This window comes from Amphiura filiformis, chromosome 6 (assembly GCF_039555335.1).
Source record: "Amphiura filiformis chromosome 6, Afil_fr2py, whole genome shotgun sequence".
Lineage (NCBI taxonomy): Eukaryota > Metazoa > Echinodermata > Ophiuroidea > Amphilepidida > Amphiuridae > Amphiura > Amphiura filiformis.
The window spans coordinates 54165029-54185277 of record NC_092633.1 but is presented as its reverse complement, the minus strand read 5'-3'; the positions used below and the strand labels follow the sequence as shown (position 1 = coordinate 54185277).

The 20249-nt window shown below is 35.1% G+C and overlaps 1 protein-coding gene across 1 annotated transcript; it reads right to left on the bottom strand.

Annotated features, from left to right (window-relative positions):
* Window positions 1-1792: 1792 nt before the first annotated feature.
* LOC140155626 (kidney mitochondrial carrier protein 1-like) lies at window positions 1793-19138 on the bottom strand. The gene is made up of 8 exons (XM_072178542.1): window positions 18916-19138; window positions 12204-12563; window positions 11030-11177; window positions 7522-7804; window positions 6844-6968; window positions 5357-5516; window positions 3329-3409; window positions 1793-2841 (listed from the first exon to the last, which is right to left on the bottom strand). The coding sequence occupies exons 2-8, from the start codon at window positions 12355-12357 to the stop codon at window positions 2800-2802; spliced, it is 993 nt and encodes a 330-aa protein (XP_072034643.1). The 5' UTR covers window positions 12358-12563; window positions 18916-19138; the 3' UTR covers window positions 1793-2799.
* Window positions 19139-20249: the final 1111 nt, after the last annotated feature.

Genomic DNA, 20249 nt, shown 5'->3' with positions numbered 1-20249 from the left:
TAGATGCATAGCAATCAAATAACGTTTGCTAAAATGTAGTATATCCCACAAAGTTGAAAGAATTGGTGTTGTACATTGGATTTGAACTGTTACTCATTGAAAAACTGCACAAATCAGCAGATTTAATAGGTACCATTTTTATAGCATTTGAATGCAAAATGATACATTGTTTGTTTTTGATATGATTATCCATTTAATGAACACATGCTGGATACAAATAATTACATATATTCTCTTGTACTTTACATAAATGAACATTTACAATACATTTGTGGTTAATTTAAACCACACAATAATTAAAAGAAATCATTGGAAATTAAAGCAAGGTTTTGGCATTAATCAATACTGTTAAAATGGAAATTTTTGTGCCAGTTTTATTTTTGAGCTTTTCTTGTTTCAAGCTATTGCAAAAACAACAATGTGTAAGTCAGCTGGGAATTGTGAAAATCAGTTCAAAGCACACAAAATTAATCGCACAAAAATGTCCACTTTTACACAAGCCTAGTACATGCAAGCAGTAAGCCATTGTTACATAATACTTCAGGTGCACAGAACATTTGGATGTGAAATACTCTAGTGACTAGAAATTAGATAACAATGCCAAACTTATAAATACACACTTAATTTGATATTACTCAAGGTAGTATTTTGACGCAACACTGCATCATGTTTATAACTGCTTTGGTTCCACATTTCAACAATGTGACGTTGATTAAAAATGTACAAGTAGCTGATGAACATTTTTTGTTTCTTTTTAAATATATTAACTCAGACATTTTTTTGGTTCAATATAAAATATATAACCTCAACTGCTTCCATCTAAAGCAAAATAAGCACCACCTACAAATGGCAACCTGATAATTCATCTGTATTAAGCTACATTTGATAGCAAAATCCATTCACATCCAAATGCATTGTTAAAAGATTGCCTGCGTCCCATTGTGTTGCGTTCCACTTGCTGGTGAGACACAATGTACCCAAAATTCAGGTTGACTTAATTTCAGTTCTATGATGAAAGCTTGTATAGGTCATCACTTATATCTGGACATTTTACTAGCAGCATGTGTATATACTAAATCAAAGAGGTTAGATTAAAGGAGTCTGGGCTCTGTATAACCTGTCATAACACTATAGGAGAGAGCGGACTTGGGTTATTTTTAGAAAATTTCCCGGGCAATTTGAAGCTCAAAAACAACTCTTGCAATGCGCAGTGGGTGCACGGTCCAGTGACCTAATTTGATTGATCTGCGCACATTGTTTTCACCGGCGCTTGGTTGTTTTCACCAGCATGACGTAGCTCTGTCCCAGCCTATAGCAAATCTATCATATTGGTTTGCTGATAAGGGGACCATATAGTACACACCATCTGTGTACCAATGCCCAAAATTGGTAATGGTATCTTTATGTATCAGCATTTCAGAGGTTTATGCATGTAGCACAATAATAGATCGCGGATAAGCGTCCACTTAAAGGTCGGAGGGTTCAATCAACAACCTTATCCACGGATGAAAGCAAGCACTGACAGAAATGCCTCAAACTGCTTTAAGATTGACTGAAAATGTAGGGAAGATCCATGCAAACGTCTGAAATCAGATAATTGTCTGAAAACTTACATTCCTGCTCATCCCCACTTTTTCTCTATCGAATTGCAGATTTTGTTATCAGTGGAAAGCCTGTATATTTTACTCATTAACTTAGTAAAATATGACTGAAAATGGTTTGGATTTTGTAAGCCAAAATGTGTCTGAAGTGGGTTTATGGAGCCTTCAAATATTTATGGCTTTTGTAAACAAAGGAATTAGAGTACTGACATAAAACTTAATAAATGTAGGTGGGGAGTGGGGGTCAAGATGATATCGGACCATCCTCCTTCAAAATCAAAGTTTGCAAAATTGCCAGGCAAATAACAACCAAATCGGATATACGCTATTTTGCTCTATGAGCGACACACAAACATGGCAGAGACCAGAATCCCCTAGCATAACCTCATTGATACTTACCTAATGTAAATAAATTACACATTCTATTTATTTATTTCATAGAATAGCAGCACTTATACACGGGAAACATCCCACACTTAAAGATGTACCAAGTGTATCATATCAATCATACTGAACTTGTAAATCCTTTCTCAGTACATTGTTTGGGCTTCTGTTCTCCTATATTTCCAGATAAAGAATCTTGTGGATCTGAAACCTGATCACTATATTACTATGTAAAGGTTCACATAAATTTTTAACACTTCTGTGGTCTGCAGTGATAAACAATCATGCTGACTGGCTGATCAGCAGTCTTGACAACAAGACGGTTGACCCGTTAGTCAAATGTGTAGACTATGTGATCCCCTATCACCAGTGCGTACCTGGTCCACGGAAGTATTAAAATTTTTACTTCAGGCCACAAAATAAGGTTGTTAGGTCATCAAGTAGATTTACTTAATTTGTCCTTAACATTTTTGGTTTGATTTTGGATGATTTTTTAAACAAAATGTGGTCTGACATTAAGCATTTCTTGGGAGGGGGTGCTTTCCTGTTGGTTAAATGGGATGCAGTATACTTACCACAAGAAAAAAGAAGTGGGGGGGGGGGAGAAACAAATAAACTGATCTCTGTTGTCCCAGATACACATATCCGGATCACAGCATATTTTTTGGTATCAAAAATAATATCAACATATTAAATTATCCTAAACGTCAGTTCTATTGCAGTACTAAGACATTCCATTCACACTCCTGTGTTTGGTTCTTGACTGACCATAAACTGCTATACATAGTGTATCTACAATGCACAATATGCTTCCTCATATTGGTAACTTCTTCAGCTGTTCATAGCTGATAAAGAACTGTAGAATGATTGGTTAAGGTAAACACATGTTATATAATAATTTAAATTGGATAGCTACTGTTCTTTAACTCTACCCAATCCCCTATAATATATGATATGATATGATCAGATCCACTTGGATCGAAATCGGTAATTTAGAAATTGAGTTGTTATCATTTCTAACTTGCTCAGTACTTATGCTTTCTGATGTTGACATGTCATCCCTAGCATGCTTGGTTGTATAGTTATGAACTTTTTATGTTTATTTTCTTGTATTTTTGCTCTTCATTATTGCCTGCATCTCCATTTCAGTATTGCCGACATTTGGTCTAATTGGGTCACATCATGTCACATACAGACAACAGCAGTTTTACCTATGAATAATCACTTACCAAGAGTACTTTTATGTCAAGTACAGATGTTGATCATGCTAATTCAACAACTATTTATTATTAGTATGTACTTAGATTTAGATGTCTATTATCAATCGTATAATCAAAGGATACAATAATGTTCCATGGTCCTAGCCGAACCCATGTTGGAATAAACCCTTTGTACAAGGCAAAGAAACCCTCGTGTCTGGCAGTCTGAAAAGAGAGCAATTATACAAAGATCAAATGTTAATACAGATTTTATAACAGGCATCCATCATAACCTAAATTTAAAGACCTCTTTTTCCTAATTATACTGTTACAACTCAAATCTAGCAGTAAGGATACGCCATGTCCAATACATAACTTTTGAAAACCCACAAACATGACATGACGATGTACACAAATCAAAGGTTGCAAGTCAAACTATATACTACATAGAGTAATGATTTTTTTCAATTCTGTTAAGGGATCTAAAATGAGCGTTTATTAACGTTTCGACAGTATTTTTGTGGGACATGAGAGCACCTCAGACCTATCGAATTGCATTCTGAATCTGAAGCATGTCTTTCTGATATCAAATAATTTTCATTTTTGAAAATCACAATATAATACAAATTTTATGACAAATTATAAAAATGTGAAATTTTTCAAATTTTTGATATATAACAGTCCTCGAAGTAAATTATATAAATCTAATGATATATTCTTAAAGTGTATGTAGCAGGAAGGAAAAAGCCGACGGTCAATTGAAAATTTTGACCTTTCATATTGAAGATATGGATTTTTTCCCAAAAAGACCTAATTTTTTTTTGGTGTTTTGGGAAAAAAAATCCATATCTTCAATCTGAAAAGGTCAAAATTTTCAATTGATCGTCGACTTTTCATCCCACCTACATACATTTAAGTATAAATCATCAGATTTATAAAGTTTACTTCAAGTACTGTTAAATATCAAAAATATCAATTTTAATGATTTGCCATAAAATGTGTATTAAATTGCAATTTCAAAAAATCAAAATTATTGATATCAGAATGACATTCTTCGTATTCAAATAATCGATATGTCTGATGTGCTCTGATGTCCCAAAATAAATACTGTCCAAACGTTCATACCCCAGCCCTTAACTAAAACCTAATTTTCATATAAAACATGTATTCATTTGTACATGGCAGTAGTAGTCAAATGACAGAAAGGTCTTTGGTGTATATATCTGTATCTAAACCAAAGTGCATTAGCAGGTTCAAACTGATGAATAAAGACAGTAATTAATTGTGTCACACTATGCTCATCACATTGTCTCAGGCACAACAGGTGGTACAAAGAAAATAGCATTTTTGACCTATTTATGAGGTACACCCCTTTAATAATTAATGCCTCTGATGACTGAGTGTACTGGTTGGTTCGAAACCACAGGAAATCAATCTAGGCACTACATTCATACTTTTACCGCTTTTATTTTTTAAACCTTGAATTGCAACATTAATTGTGTCATTTTACTTTTGCACTGGTCAGTACTTAATCTGTAAACACATTATAATGTACACAGAAGTTGCAGATCAACAGCATTGAATAAGATAAACAGAGCTAAAGAGTTAATAACTAGTTTATATTTTATGAGATTCCTTTTTTTATAAATTATTTCTCACACATAAATGTTGAAGAATCCTATGCGAAAAGGCAAAGGTGGTGGCTCTACAATGCAGGCGAATGGGTCTAAACAGGACTCAAAACATTTGTTTAATTATGAGTTTACGACGATTATTTTGAACAGATTCTATGAGAAGTAGGCTACAAGTAGCCCTCTTGCACATGCCATTGACACATATTTTAACAGGTACTACTCTGTGACATTTGAGCGTTAACTTGCCCTTAGCCCTTGTTTATTTGGAGTCCTGGGTTACACTAAGAGTGGGACTACACTCGGTTTCAGAGAAGAACGGCAGTCCCTTGCTCAGATTGACGCGAGCGCCCTGTTAATGAGCAACATACGCAACACTTTGTTGCGCCAACCAACATTTTGACGCATAATTGGCCAATGAAATTACCGTCTGTTGTTATGATTGTCAGACGATTGAATCAGCCAATCAGAACCCCACGTGTGTGCACGCTCTGAAAATGTAAACAAGTGCCGTTCTTGTATGACAGAGACTGTAACTCACCTTTATCAGGCAATCAAGTGAATTCTTATATATATGTTGCGTAATACCCTTTTGTCTTAGAACATCATCCCTGAAGTTCTGTTGATTCATAAGTCTGGTTTTCACTACATCAACTGGATTAGAAGCTACAGCCCCGGCAAAACCGGCAATAAAACTAGATCTGTGGTATAACAATACAAAAGACGTTAGGCTTTTCAATGTGTCAGAAAAAAATCCTGAGCAGTAAGATGTTTTTTGAAGTAATAAAAGCAATGCTAAATGCACAATTTCTTAAGTACCGGTATTGAATGTTGGAGTCATTTTTCATGCTTTGTGATTAAATTTCATTATTTTATTTAAAACACTAACTGTTTTTGAGTGTAACTGACAATATTGTGTACGTGAGGTCAGGTGGTTGAATATGGTCCTGATATCATATCAGCATCACTAGAACACTATCTCTCTGGCTGGGAAAAAGTTCAATGTGTGTTGGGTGACTTGTCCTTTATCAATTATCTAATTATCTAAAGGCTAGTCACATGTAAAAAAAACCTTTAGAAATATGTGCACAATTTCTGCCTTGCTGTGCTGTGTTTTAAAGAATCTAATCTGTCTCTGGGGTAGATGCTCCCAAGAACAGGGACTGCCTTTTGTGGAGAGTGAGAGCAATCACTCTCTACTGCTCCCCTTACATCTGATAGAGGAGTGATTTTAGCTCTCCTTAGTTGACCATCATGTCCTTACATTCTGTTGTAAATGCTCTAAACAGCTTTCCTTGAAGGCTCCAGAACAGCTATTTAATGCCGTCCTGGAAATTACAAAAGACAGTCTCTGCAAGAATCAACTTTTATGGCAACAACGATGGACTCAGAATGTATTTCTTTGATACAATCAACAATATGAAGGCCAAAACAGCAAAAACGTCTTGTATAAATATTGTTAAGAGCTTTTATGTATTCATCCTAAAGGTCAATTAATTTGACATCAAAGTGCACTTTTTAAGAGATAAAAAAAAAATCAATCAATCTATTTTTGCAAGGCCAAATCAGTTGCATCAATAACATTGAATGCATGCTACGCTCTCCTCAAAAATCAATTTATATTTCTTTTGACACAAAAAGAAATAAAATCTATATTTTCCACTAAATGATAACAATTTATTGAAACACAAAATGAATATTTGCTGGGCTCTGTGTCATTGTGTGTGCAATTTACCCTTGAGATTAAAAGTCTTAATACAGCTCAAGTATTGTATAGCACGAAAATCTTGAAAGATATTTATTTTCAATGTGAATAAAAAATCATATTTTGTACCCATAGGTTTTAACATGTAGGTAATTGAAAAGAAACCGTAAACAGTTCAGAACGATGAATTAGTATCGCTAAAAAATCCCTGCTACAGGAGATTGAGTCTGATGCTATTATTTTTTCCAATGATTTTCACAGGAAGTAATTCAAGCCTTGGCACTGATTAGTTTCACACTGTGTAATATGATAATGATACTTACATAAAATGAGTGGAGACGGTGTCATCCATTAACCTTGATTCTATTAGCTTCTTTTTACACCAGTCATAAATAGGTAATTCTACACCAGCTACTATGGCGGCTCTTTGTGCTGTAGGAATAACACCCTGCAAAAAATAATCATTAAATAACAAAATTCGCAAATTAGGGTTAAGATGTTAATATACAAAACCTAACACCATGCACCGCCCGCTGCGCAATAACCTCTGTCAAAAACAGCAATAAAAAATGGCAAAAAACGGTAAAAACAATAATCAGAACAAAAAAATAAATAAATGGTAAAAAAGCAGCTGCAGCTGAAGGCCACACATTTCGTCTACAGCGACTGGTCCTGCACAGAGTCCCATACTGGATTACTGCCAGTTGTCCGTCTCAGTGCTGGCTGGCTCGCAAATATCTGTGAAAAGAACAAACATCTTTTTCTACAATCTAACCATATGTAAAATCCACTGGGAAAAAATGGGAGCCCTGGGGAGCTACTCACAATGTACAAAGGTTCTACTGACAGAACCCAATTTGAACTGAGCAACAAGACTTGTTGGCATCAGATGATTACTTCAACAAGCCTCTTTACTCAGGTATGGATTTTCTCCTGAAAACAAGAAACTGAAGAAAGGAAACTGTCCATGGTTGAGTAGCCCCCTTCAGGTGTACACTTACCCTCCATAAGCCTTTTGTTCCTTCTTGTTGGTAGATAGTCACAAACGAGCTCATCATACCATTAGCTTGGGCAAAATGTGTGCCCTGCGCTTGCATGCGCACTTTCAGGACATCGGTGGGGTTTGCTAATGAGGATGCAAATACCCCTGCGGCAATTCCGCAAACAATGTTTATAGGTAAAGTTTCATGTTCTGGGTTTTCAACTAACATCCTCTTGAAGGTATGATAGCAACCGATCTTGATGGTGCCGTAAGAGGCCTGTCTTAAAAGAGCTGGTTTTATCCTGTCGAGAAAATTTGAAATGATATTGTTTAGTTTGTGGATCTTTAATCATTGTGTTTTTGTGTAATTGTGTTTTGTGTGCTAATCTGCATCAAGTGAGGATGGTTAAGGTTCATCATGACTTCTCCAAATTTATGGAATCCAGGATTGTGAAAATGTTTCCTGTCCATTTACTTACTCAGAGAGGCAACCATAAAGAATTGCCTTTAAGAAATTGCAAACCTGCACAATTATGACAATATTAAACTTGTTATCTCTATACTCTGAAAAGAAGAAAAAAAAATATGTGAGAATTCACTTCAAAACATTGCACTCATCATGCATGCACACTTACCTGGTAGAGACAACAAGTTTGAATGTGATAATTGCTTTAAGTTCACTTTATCAATGAATTCTGTAAGAGTCATTCCATATAGTCATTCCATGTTAAAATCACTGCAAGTGGTTCCCACTCAACCCCAATAGACACTTTTCTTTGAAATCTCTTCTGAGGATTCTACCCTTTTAAGATTACACTAAATTTTTGAGTCTTTGCAACTTTCTGTTCGCTCAAGAGAGGCCACGGGGATGGGATATGCATGTTACATGTATGTAAATCTCACCAAAATTAATCAGTTTTTTGAGAATTTCACTTGGAGGGCATTTTGCAATGGCACTTCAATTATGTACACGAACAACCATGTACAAACTGAATGTGAAGCAATTGACACAATTTCAGAAGACAATTTAAACAAAACAAACAAAATCTTCTGAAATTATGCCATTTGGGCTACAGTTAAGTAAACCTGGAAAAGTTGACCCAAAGTTACCTCTCAAGGAAATCATCATTTTTGGTGAGAAAATACATGCAGATACTCCACCCTTTGGGAAGGCTTTCCTGAGAGAGCAAAACAGGTCACAGTCCCGATAACCTGGAAACTTCTGACAAAATTTGAAAGAAACTTTGTATTGAGAGTTGAACAGGAACTTTTCTTCTGAAAATGTGATAATTTGTCATAAATTCATGGAATGACATAATGGAAGACAGCCAATTCCAAGTTTTTTTTAAATTTTATTTTAAAAACCTGATTCTGTCAGATGTGAAGAGTTGGTATGTAAAATTAGCATGAACCTCTTACACATGCCCCATCACAGTGTAGATATCAGCAAGCCAGGAAGCAAGGACATGTGTGCATTTAAAGAGAAATGTTTAGAATATCTGCCCCCAACAGCATCACTGAAAGAGACACCCAGGTTTGAAACGGCGGCAGGGCTTACATATTTAGATTTAAATACCATAGCAATAATATTGTAGCTACCTTTGCTGATCTAGAGAGAGAAACAAATCTTGATATTTTTACAAGGAAATAAAACTGTTGGTGGTATCATACCTATTTCCAATTCTATTCACACTAGAAAATGTACCATAAGGATAGAATGTAATTTATGTTGGGAAATGACAAGCCAATTTGAGCAAATGTCAAAAATCAAGGGAAATGTTCTGCCAGTTAAAAAGTTTGTTTAACATTTCTAGGGGTAAGCTTTTCTGGCTACAAAAATAGCCTTTTTATGTACGGTATTAATTTATTTTAAAGCATTAAACAAAACAAAATTACACTTAAATTGGAGACAATTGTAGTCATTTTTATTTTTAATTTAAGTCACCCATATATTTTCTGCCATTTCTCATGATTTTCTGGAAATTGTGTTCCTACTTTTTTCTATGCCCTGAATATGAAACTGATTCCCAGAATCCCTTTCAGTTTAAAAGAAAAAGTAAATGTAGATACTGGTTGGGTACTATATTGCGTAGATAGAATTTGATGTACATTTTAGTGTGAATAAAATCGGTGATCAACACTTTCATTTCCTTGTTTGCAAAATGGATAGCATTAATACAAAATTACTAAGCCCTTCCGCCTTGAACCTAGGGTATGAAAAGAAAGCATCAACATACGTGTACAGTATTCGAACTAATTAGCACCGTCGCCTAATAAACTCCCGCTACAAAATATTTGTAAGTACCTATTCATTGAAAACTGTCTAACCATCCCCTTTTGAATGCACCTGCATGAAATTCAGTCAAATGTCTAAATAAAAATATTAAATCTTCCCGCTTAGGATTATGATAATTTTTTTGTTATTGTAAATTCCCCATTGTCAAATTATCCTTTGGATCAGCCCCTCCCCTCAGGCTGATGTAAGTGCTCAGGTGCTTATTAGATCGAATGTACGGTAGTGGTTTGTAGTTTCTCCGACAGCAACTCTTGCATGTTGGTGATGACTGGCGGTTGACGACCACTACATACCATGATGCATTCCTTCATAATACTTATTGCATAGCTTCAATCCTGCTGTTTCAATTAGTCCACCTGGCACCTGGGATGGAAAAGTTCTGTTTGTTTTCCTGTGTTATGTCATGTACATTTATTATTTATTCTGGCCATTTTTAATAATCTTCCCTCCGTGCTTTTTTAATGTAATTATAATGGAGTGAATACAATGTTCTTGCATGCCTCCAATAATAGATTTGGTAATATTTATTTGTTTCAACTTTAGCAAAAAAATGCCTTCAAAGTCCAAACTACATGTAGAAGAACATGTACAGCAGTCACATTTTTTTTCAGTAATGTGGAAATGTTCTGCTAGCTGGACTATCATCAGGCAAGAACTGATCGATGACCATGGGTTTAAATTTTGTCACACAATCATCTTGATCTGTGTGGGAAATTGCAGGAATAAATAAGTACAATGTATACTGTCAAAAATGTATGACATGAGAATCAAATTTGATAAACAATGTTTTTCAGAAAAGTCTTTGCAAGGATTGATTGCAAATTGTTGAAAAATTCTAACCTTTCTGACTAGTCTAACTTTGATCAGGAAGCAAAAAAGTCAACATATCACACCTCTCACATCACATGCAGCATAGAGGAAACCATACAGGATGTAATTCAGGTTACTTCTGACAACATTTATGCCAAACTATCTATGTAGTGTAACCAAATCTATTATGGGATCTAGAGACCTAATCTATATGTACATAATTTTGTATCTTGATTCTGGGTTTGTCAGCACTGAAGTTACATCTGTACACCTTCCTCTGTATCTACATGTAGGTAATGTGAAAGTTAACCCCAGATTTCTTGAAACTCTTGTTTGAACTTTGACATGGAAATTCAATTCCGAAATTTGGTATTGGGAAAAGAATGTGAAAAAAACCCAGTGGTGAGTGGAGGAAACTTACCCAGAATATAAGGCCAGAATTCCTTCCTCTCTTGATATTTTTACAAGAGCATGGACCATTCCTCTGTATTTCAGTTGCCTGTACTCTTTCTCACACCTTTGACCCTGGACTTGAAGTCTGGTCTTAGTCAGGTCAATTGGAAATGTACCTGTGTAAAGTAAAAAGCAACAGATTTTTAATCAACCAGTTTCTATTGGAACAAATAAAATTCCAGGGTTATTAATATTATTGATTTTGTAGGCCCTATCAAAAACTAAGTCAGGTAATCAATACTTTAGACAATTATGTGTGCATCAACACTATTGAACCCTTGAGAAATAAAGCAGTGAAATGCAGGCCTTCATTTTTGCCAATTGCAATATTAATTGTTAATCACTCTCCTGAGTTTACTAAGGTGCTCACTGCTCAACAAGGAGCTTAATCTTAGTATTAAAGCATTGGGATTCAAGTAGTGAGGAGCTCAGTAAATCATACTCCTGGAATGTTGTTAAGGAGAGCTGTAGGAGCTCTGGTGCATTCGAGCTCCTCAAAAATCAAAGTCTGGAAATGGAAAGATGATGATGATAAGAAGTAGACCCTACATGTATACATGTACATGACAAACAACTACACCAGGCACAAAAAGAAATCTGTCAGTTATATTCTTCCTTGCTGTTCAATAACTTGATCATTTTGGATTATTCTGAAATATACATTTTGTTAATTGGACTTTGCTTTCTCATTTGACACTCTGTTCGTGTAAAACGAACAAGAATTGACCAAGATATGCGCCTCCAAAGCCTCAAACCCCAAAATCAAAAGTTGCATTTTCAACGATTTTCAATGGGAACGCATCGTTGTATTGCACACAGGCACCACGGGCCAATCAATAAAGCACACAGTGGAACAGGCACAATTGAATCGTTCATTTTGCAACTTTTCATTTTGGGGCTTGAGAGTTTGGAGGCGCATATCTTGGTAAATTCTTGCTCAATGTTCACAAACAGTGTGTCAAATGAGAAAGAAAAGTCCAATTAACAAAATGTATATTTCAGAATAATCCAAAATTATCAAGTTATTGAACAGCATGGATGAATATAACTGACGAGTTTCTTTTTGTGCCTAGTGTACATACAATCAGATAAGTCTTTAAAATATGTAAAATGTAGAGTACTTGTTGCAATAAATATCTTACCAAATTCTGCTACTACAGAGCCCATTCCGCCATAAAGAAATGGCCTCCAGTCCCCAACCAGACCAGCCATGGTGTCTTGCTTCACTGAAATGTGTTGCTTGGTCTCCTGCACTAGTGATGGTAATTGCAAGGTTTCGGTCTTGGAACTACTCATACCTTTTGTTTTCCATATTGAACCAATAGATAGTTGTGAATGCCGATTGAAAAGCTACGTTGGGTTGGAAGTTTTTTATGATCAACCAAACTATGCTTCCTGCATAGGAATGGCTTGAACAATCTGTGTAGATGCAGCGATAACCTCGATCTTTAGTGGGCTTCAAACTCGATGATAAACTATAAATGCAGAGATGGTTTTGACACCTGTAATATTACAAAATAAAATTGAAATATTTCATTAATACTAAATTTTCAAAATATTCTGGCCAAAAGATAAAAATGGTTGGGCTCAGAAACCAGCTTCATTTTTGCTGAACCAGGAAATGGTATCAGCCCATACAAGTGTGTGTAACTTACTTACATGTAAACTTTCTTACTAGCTTTAACTACGGTAACCGTGGTCTGAAATTGACACCTCTTGAAATGCCACGAAGGTATGACCTTGTCAGTGCTGTCAAACGAAAGAGGAAAAAGTAAAGAATATACCGCATACTGCACACATACTATTTATGCTGCATTTGTGCAACTCTGACTCACCAAACTCTACTAGGGACCCCTTACTTTTTTATTTTCTGCAAGTTCGGAGGTCCCTGTGCCCTGCGGACTCTGGAGTATTTATTCTAGTGTTCCCCTGTGCATGTCGTTTTCACTAAACTTTCACAACAATGTTCCAACTAGTTCTACGTTTATCTGGCTAATCGGCCACTGTTGACTTTCTGATTTAATTTTTGCCTTGGAACAAGGGGCAGATGATGATGCAGTCGTATCAGACATGGTAATGGTCCAGCATTGTGTAAAAAAATTTTGAGCTAATGAGCTTATCAAATCATTTCCGTTCTACATTGTAGTAAAGGAAGGTAAAATATAACACAACATGCGATCTGAGGCTTGGAAGAAGTTACTAGAACCAAAAAAAAAAATAATAATAAAAAAAAAATCAATAAAAAATCAATAATAACATTAAAAGAAAGATTTCAAGGCCAATGCAATAACAGCTTTAAAAAATGACTACAGCTATACTACGGTTTTTTTTTTTACTAGGTACCATATTTTTTTTTTGTTACGCCAATCAAATTTATTTTTAGGCCTGCCTAACAGCAAGCAAATCTTAGCAGGTGTAAAAAAGGTCTCCAACTTCAACTACATGTACTCCAGATGACATATTGGCAGGACCCGATATCTGGGTAATTTTAATATATTGGCAGATGGCCAAGCTTCCTCTTACAGTGATGCAGTGTACGTGCTGTACATGAAAGCCTACATGAATACTTTTACTTTGGCAGATGGCCAAGCTAGCTTCCTCTTACAGTGATACGTGCTGTACATGAAGGCCAACGTGAATACTTTGATCTCAAAGTCAAATTGTCAAGCATATACTTCAAATTGTCGTGCATGGTAAAGTGGATGAGTTTTAAAATGTTTGCACACATTTTTTATTTGGGGGAAAAAATTGTCACATTTAATGCATCTAACTAGTCTTAAAATCTTGGGTGCTTATTTTTATTTTAGTTTGAAGAAAATGTTTAAAAATATAATTTTAACAGGCCTACATGTACCTAGATAAAAGTGATGATATTACAGGGATATTAACCGTAAATTTATACCAATGTTTTGAAACCTGCCAAATTTATATTACATTTGAAACAAAAACCACTCTTTCTGAATTTTCTCAATTATGTATTAGGCCAAATAAAAAAATAAACATGTTTCACGTCCCCTCCCGCTTCCTTTTTTGAGGTTTTCTCAAATAAATTTTTATTTTTTGAAATTCAGTTATAACTTTTCAATAAATATGTCTAGGAAGTTGGGATGCTTTCTATAGCCTTGTTAAGATACAAGAAACATTTTAGGAAGGTTTTGTGATCATTAGAGGGGGTGTAACTCTCAGAACAACAAATAAAAAGGGCCTCCTCCTTTTCCAGGCATTTTTGTATGTACGGATTGTACGCTAAAACAGCTCCAAGTATGGGTATTTACACCAATTTTGCGATAAAAAATAGAAAATAAAAAGCCCCCTCTTCCTCCTTTTTTTCGAAAACCCGGACGTGAAACATGTTTTATTTTTACTTAGCCTTACATAACATGTGTCATACGGTACAAACATGTGTCATACCGTACTCATACGGTACATACAAAGCAAGGCTCACAAACACAATCATGAACTGAAGTTCAGGGTCGCCTTAACTCATTTTTTTTGCATAGCAAAAATTGCTATATATGCAACATTTGCTTCGTATAGCAATTCCCAAACTTTACGTAGCATTTTTTCAAGGCAATTAAATACGGCAGTACCAACATATTTTTTTGCATCCATTATTAATGCAATGGTGTTACTTACAATTTACATGTAAATGTTGATTGAGTCAATGTATATTGACTAATGAGAATTGAGGTTTAATGAGTTCGTAAACTATTAAAATATGGAATGTCAAATTAAACAGCTGCCAAAAAAACAAAAAACACAACATTAAACACAGTAGAACTGGTGTGATGTTTTATCATGTCTGTATTAATTGCACAAATGAAATAAAAAACAAAATATCAATCAACATAGTCATGAAAATACCTTTGAATAATGTGCTTTTTTATCTTATTTTATTATATTATTTTTTTTGTTGGGGAGGGTTTATTATATATTTTTTCTTTCTTTTCTTTTTCTCTTCCAAATCTTGGTGAACCAGGGGCCACTTGTTTTTGCCAAAGTGGCCCCTGGTTCAAGCTCTCTTATTTTCACCCTTGCTCATCACAGCGATAGCGATTGCAGACGATAATTAAAATGTTCGAAATGTCACAAAACACATTTTTAGAACATCCATTTATGTCAATAATTATTGCTTTGAATTAATTCATCACCGAAAGTTAATAAATTTGAGAAAGATAAATTAATTAGATCCAGTTGTTTTGAAGTAAAAATTGAATTGGATATATAGTAAAATTAGCAGGCACTCAACTTGGGCTAGCTACAACCCTGATAAGGCCTATTCACAAAATTATTCCCATGGCACTGCGCTGGCACATTCACCAAAATTACTAATCGTTTGGGACTGGGTTTTGAAACTAGTCTAGGGAATATGTGATTTATGAGACTTCTCTGAAATATGATACTGTTTAGGCCCTTCGCACTTGATTATTAGTTTCCTGTTTACCGCCCGTGTCCAAAATTGAAAATCTCAAAATAATTAATTATTTTATTTCTAATTTTCTCCTTTAAAATATTTTACAACTACTTCTACTTGCAATTTTCTGACTTTAATAATATCAACAATAATGATGAATGAACAAAGAGTACAACTCCACCTTCACTTATTTATAAACAGTGATGCCAACGCCGCGCCTTAGGCGCACAATTGGGCTACTTGGCGATCACTTGCACTACTCAAAAAAGCATGCCGCTACTTGTCTAAAATTGGGCTACTTTTGCCAGTCTCAGGCCGCGGCAATAATTTGATGTATTTTCCTTTCAATTTAGCCGATTTACAACGGTTTTGAGTCTTTGAAGCTCCAAATTGAAATTACAATGGGTTTTGTGACCATTTATTGATCGGTCAGTAACTTCCTAGTAAGTACCGGAAGTTTTAAAGTCAAGTGCTTTTCCGCCCAATTGGGTGTTTTACGTTCTAAATTCGTGTAAATCCGCCCAAATATCCGGCGATTTTTAAAAAACAAAAAAATTGGGCTACTTGAGAATCCTTTACCGCGGCCTGGCGAGTCAATGCGCCGCGCCTGAAAAGTTTTGGCAACACTGTTTATAAAATCAAATCTAGTCAAAACGAGTCAATAGTTGCTTGTTCAAACTAAATAAAGAATAAGGCTGGCATTTTCGAGAGAATGAGGGTACACGCCAGAGATTAAATTTTAAGTTTTTTATTTTTTCGGATTTGTAGTGTCCCCGGACCTAGACCTAAATGCTAGGATCATTCATGGTTGACCTAAAAAAAAAAAATATAAAAAATGCATTCAAATTCAATTTCGGGTACCCGGTTACCCGCCCGAAAAATGCGCCGGGTCTGTACTTTGTACTTCAATGCTTCAGGTGAAGCCAAACATCATGACATGCGGAATGCTGTTTGGAGTTGCGTGAGAAATGGGCCCGGGGGGTCACTCCCATTGTGGCCTGTACACCATCCGCGATAATGAAAACGTGTAAAAAGGGTAGTTTTTCGTGGGTAGGCACGATACGCGCGTAACGCGTTTAGGGTGTCAAAAACATAAAATATTGGAAAAAGGGTAGCAAAATTGCAATTGCTAATACACGGAAATGAAATTTAGGGTATACATTTCATTATAAATGACACGTTCACAAAAATGGCTTTTATCATATCTGGTTGATATAATTAGGGTGATAATGCAGTGTTATTAACTTAATTCTAAGTATGCCACAAACTACAAGCTACATGAGCATTTTTACAGAATTCTGTCTATTTTTGTATAAAAAATTGCCAAAAGGTACATTTTAACCCAATTTTGGAGTCCCATTTCATTTTGCCCATGTATTCTGAATTAATTCTTTGAAAAATTAGGTACATTCTATGGCAATGTGCTTGTTGCAATGAAAATATGATATGTGTGGAACATCATGCAAGTTGAATGGTGAAAATTGGTGCAAAAATGTTAAAATTCAGTAGATTCTTGCAAAATTGGCATTTTATGTTAAATAAAAAAAATGAGTGTCCTCTCCAATTCATGCCTCCATTTTTGTTAACATTAAAGAGGAAATATAAACCCTTACCCTACCTGTATAATCTGTGTTATATTACCAATTGATGGGACAGGGCACTGATTGAGGAATTCATTTATTTTACATACAGTAGACCACTTGTTCTTGATACCACAGTTCCGCGTTAAAAATTTGTCCTCTCCAGAACTGAAGTTAATTACTAATTGTTGAAATAAGAAGGGTTATATCATAGAATGTGAAATTTGTAGAGGAAGAGTGGTCTTCCTTCTACCAAGGTGGCACATGATTTGGTATTTGTTGCATTTTTGCAAGCCTGTATCCACGATTCTGTTTGCAATTTAACAAATGTCCTCTCCAGCACAATTATGTCATTTCCATGAATTGGTAAACAAACTAAAAACTAAAAATTTCAAAGAGCCAAACCTACAAGAAATTTTTGCATTTTATTGCAAATTATGCTTACAAAACCACTTTAGTGTTCAAATTATTGTCCAGTTGTTGAGAACACATATGATATTATTCTGCATTGAATTTTTTTTTGTTAAAAATTGCAATATTCCTAATTTAACCAGAATATTAACCCTGTTTGTAGTGGATTTTAAATGCTGGGGATCTTTTATGCAATAATATTGATGCAGCTATTTCTAAAGTTAAAGTCCCGGGGTTAAAGTATGCTTTATTATGTGTTAAAAAATGTGTCCTATCCAGAACAAATGACACAGGAGGGGTCTTTTATTTTAGGTTTTCCATGACTAGTACAACAGATTGACGCAGAATACTCACTTATGCATCAGTGTAGCTATTGGGCAGGACAAAATGACTATTTCATGAATTTTTCATGTGAAGATAAAGTTTATCCTTAAAAATATGTAGTAATTTTGCACCATTTATCTGGATTAGTATCAATTTACTAATTGTTTTATATTGAAACTGGCATATTTAAGACACTGAAGTGTAAAGGAACATACAACAATTATTACAGACTAAATATGAATAAGTATGAACCCAATGTTGGTTACATATACTCTTTCAAAGTTGTGTATTAAATTGTTTAAAAAAATGTCCCCTCCAGACGGCAGCTATGTTTTACACAGCAAAAATTCTATTTAATTTTTTAATGGTTCCTGAGGGTTTGACGCCTAATATTTTGAGAATTATTGACACACCATCTGAACTTTGAAATGATAATTAATTTGCATGAAATAAATGAGTTTGAATTTTGACCCCTTTTGGGACTCAATGTTGTCATTTATAATGAAATAGCCCGTATGAAATTTGATGCAAGGAATAAAATCCCTGTTTAGGGTGTGAAAACACCTGTTTAGGGTATTGTTTTAGCCAAGGGTAAAATCCTTGTTTAGGTGCTTTTCAAAAGTTGATTATCGCGGATGGTGTACAGGCCACAATGGGAGTGACTTCCGGCCGGGGAAATGGGTAAGTGTTAAAAGTGCACTGGATGAAATTGGAACCCGACCGAGAGAATAAGTTCCTTGAACATGTTGTACTAGATTTACCCCCTGCTAAGGCTAGCTACCTTTCATCACATCGATCCGTCTGGCCTACATGTCCATCAATCATATTGTTGTCTATCATGTTCGATCAGTGTTTTTATTGTACCGGCATGCCGGTACCTGCTGGCAATGTTTTCTGTTTCATTTTACAATTATTATAATATACCCTCGATGATCTATCATCTAGTTTATCTTACCTTATATTATTATATGTGAAGTATTTAACAATAGGGCCTAATTATAGTACATTATACGTTTTTCTCGTATTTTAGCATGTTTAGCGGCAGTGCGGCATGCATTCGATTTTTGTCATTCATTGCATTACAAATTATAATAATTTTCATTGCCGTTTATTTTAGTTACTTACCGCGGTGGTGCCGCGCCTTTCCCTCAAATTTAGTATTTTCCGCTCACAAATGATCCAATACGCCAGTAATCAGTCAGAAAAATGTTGATGATTTTATAACTGATCTTACACTAAAAGCAATACAAATTTCAATGGCTGAAATGCACGAAAATGATTACACTTTCTACCAGACGGGTCCGTTCTCCGGCTAAAAATCGTGGGGTGTTTTGAGTTATCTGACCCGGAAGTAATAGTAATCATGCCGGTGAATCGTGTTCAGTGATGAAATTTTCTGCTCAAATTTTAAAGTACAGTCATATACCCATATTGATGGCCAAAATCCAGAGGAGGCTTAAGGGTTTACCGTCGTAACTAAACCATTCGATCAAATTTTTTTTAATTGACATCTTTTGTACATTAATATGTGTAGATAATAAACCAGTAAAAAAAAAACCAGGGGGTGCCGGACCTCACTTTTGAGCTACAGCTGTTTTAAAAGAGGTGTAGGCCTACATTTCCAAAAATCTCTGTACACTTCAATGGCAAAATCAGCAATTTTCTCAAAATAGACAACCTTTTGCGTTGTAGAAAAAATTGTAATAATTACCGTAAAATGGGGTAACTTTTGGCACTTTTCAGAGTTTTTAAATCACTGCTTACAAACAAAACCAATTCTATTTCTAATTATTTCTTTTTTTTATGACATTAGGGTCCCCTTCTACACCTTGAAGTTGAAAAGGATTTTTTAATAATTTTGTAAGGGTGCCCTAGGGTTTAAAAATAGCCTGACCAAAGTTACCCCGCATTTGGGGCAACTTTGGTCAGAGTATATTACATTCCATGAAGAAAAAAAATTCAAAAAATTGATGTTCGCTGTATATGGGCAAGTTGTTGTTTTTTGTGACATTTGACTCCTTGCAAAATTAATCAAGCACACATCCATGCTCACAAATATCGATTTGTATTTTTTCTGAAAAAATGTAAAAAATGCTCATTTTTGGTCAAAAATGCCGAGGAAATTTCGAGGAAATTGGTCATGAGCGACTATTATTTCTTCCAAATATATTTCTTAACAAATTAACACCAAATAATATGACTAAAAACAACATTGCTGTACGAAAATATGACCATTTAAAAAAAAAAAATTTGACCGACCAAAGTTACCCCGCTGACCGAAGTTACCCCATTTTACGGTATTACATTACAAGTTGACACTCGTCGACGTCACTCGTTACAATTTTTTATGCATATTTCTCCTGAAAAGGAGAAATGGTGTGGGTAAAGTTCGAGCTCGTATACGTGTTCTTCCCCCGTTTGAAGCGAAATTAATTTTCAAGGCAGCGACTGATGACCAT

Coding starts and splice junctions, on each gene's coding strand:
- LOC140155626 (XM_072178542.1), bottom strand. CDS start 12,357: ATGAGTAGTTCCAAGACCGAAACCTTGCAATTACCATCACTAGTGCAG. Junction 11,178..12,203: donor CTCTGTAGTAGCAGAATTTG/GTAAGATATTTA, acceptor TACTTTACACAG/GTACATTTCCAATTGACCTG. Junction 6,969..7,521: donor GAACAAAAGGCTTATGGAGG/GTAAGTGTACAC, acceptor TATTTTTTGCAG/GGTGTTATTCCTACAGCACA.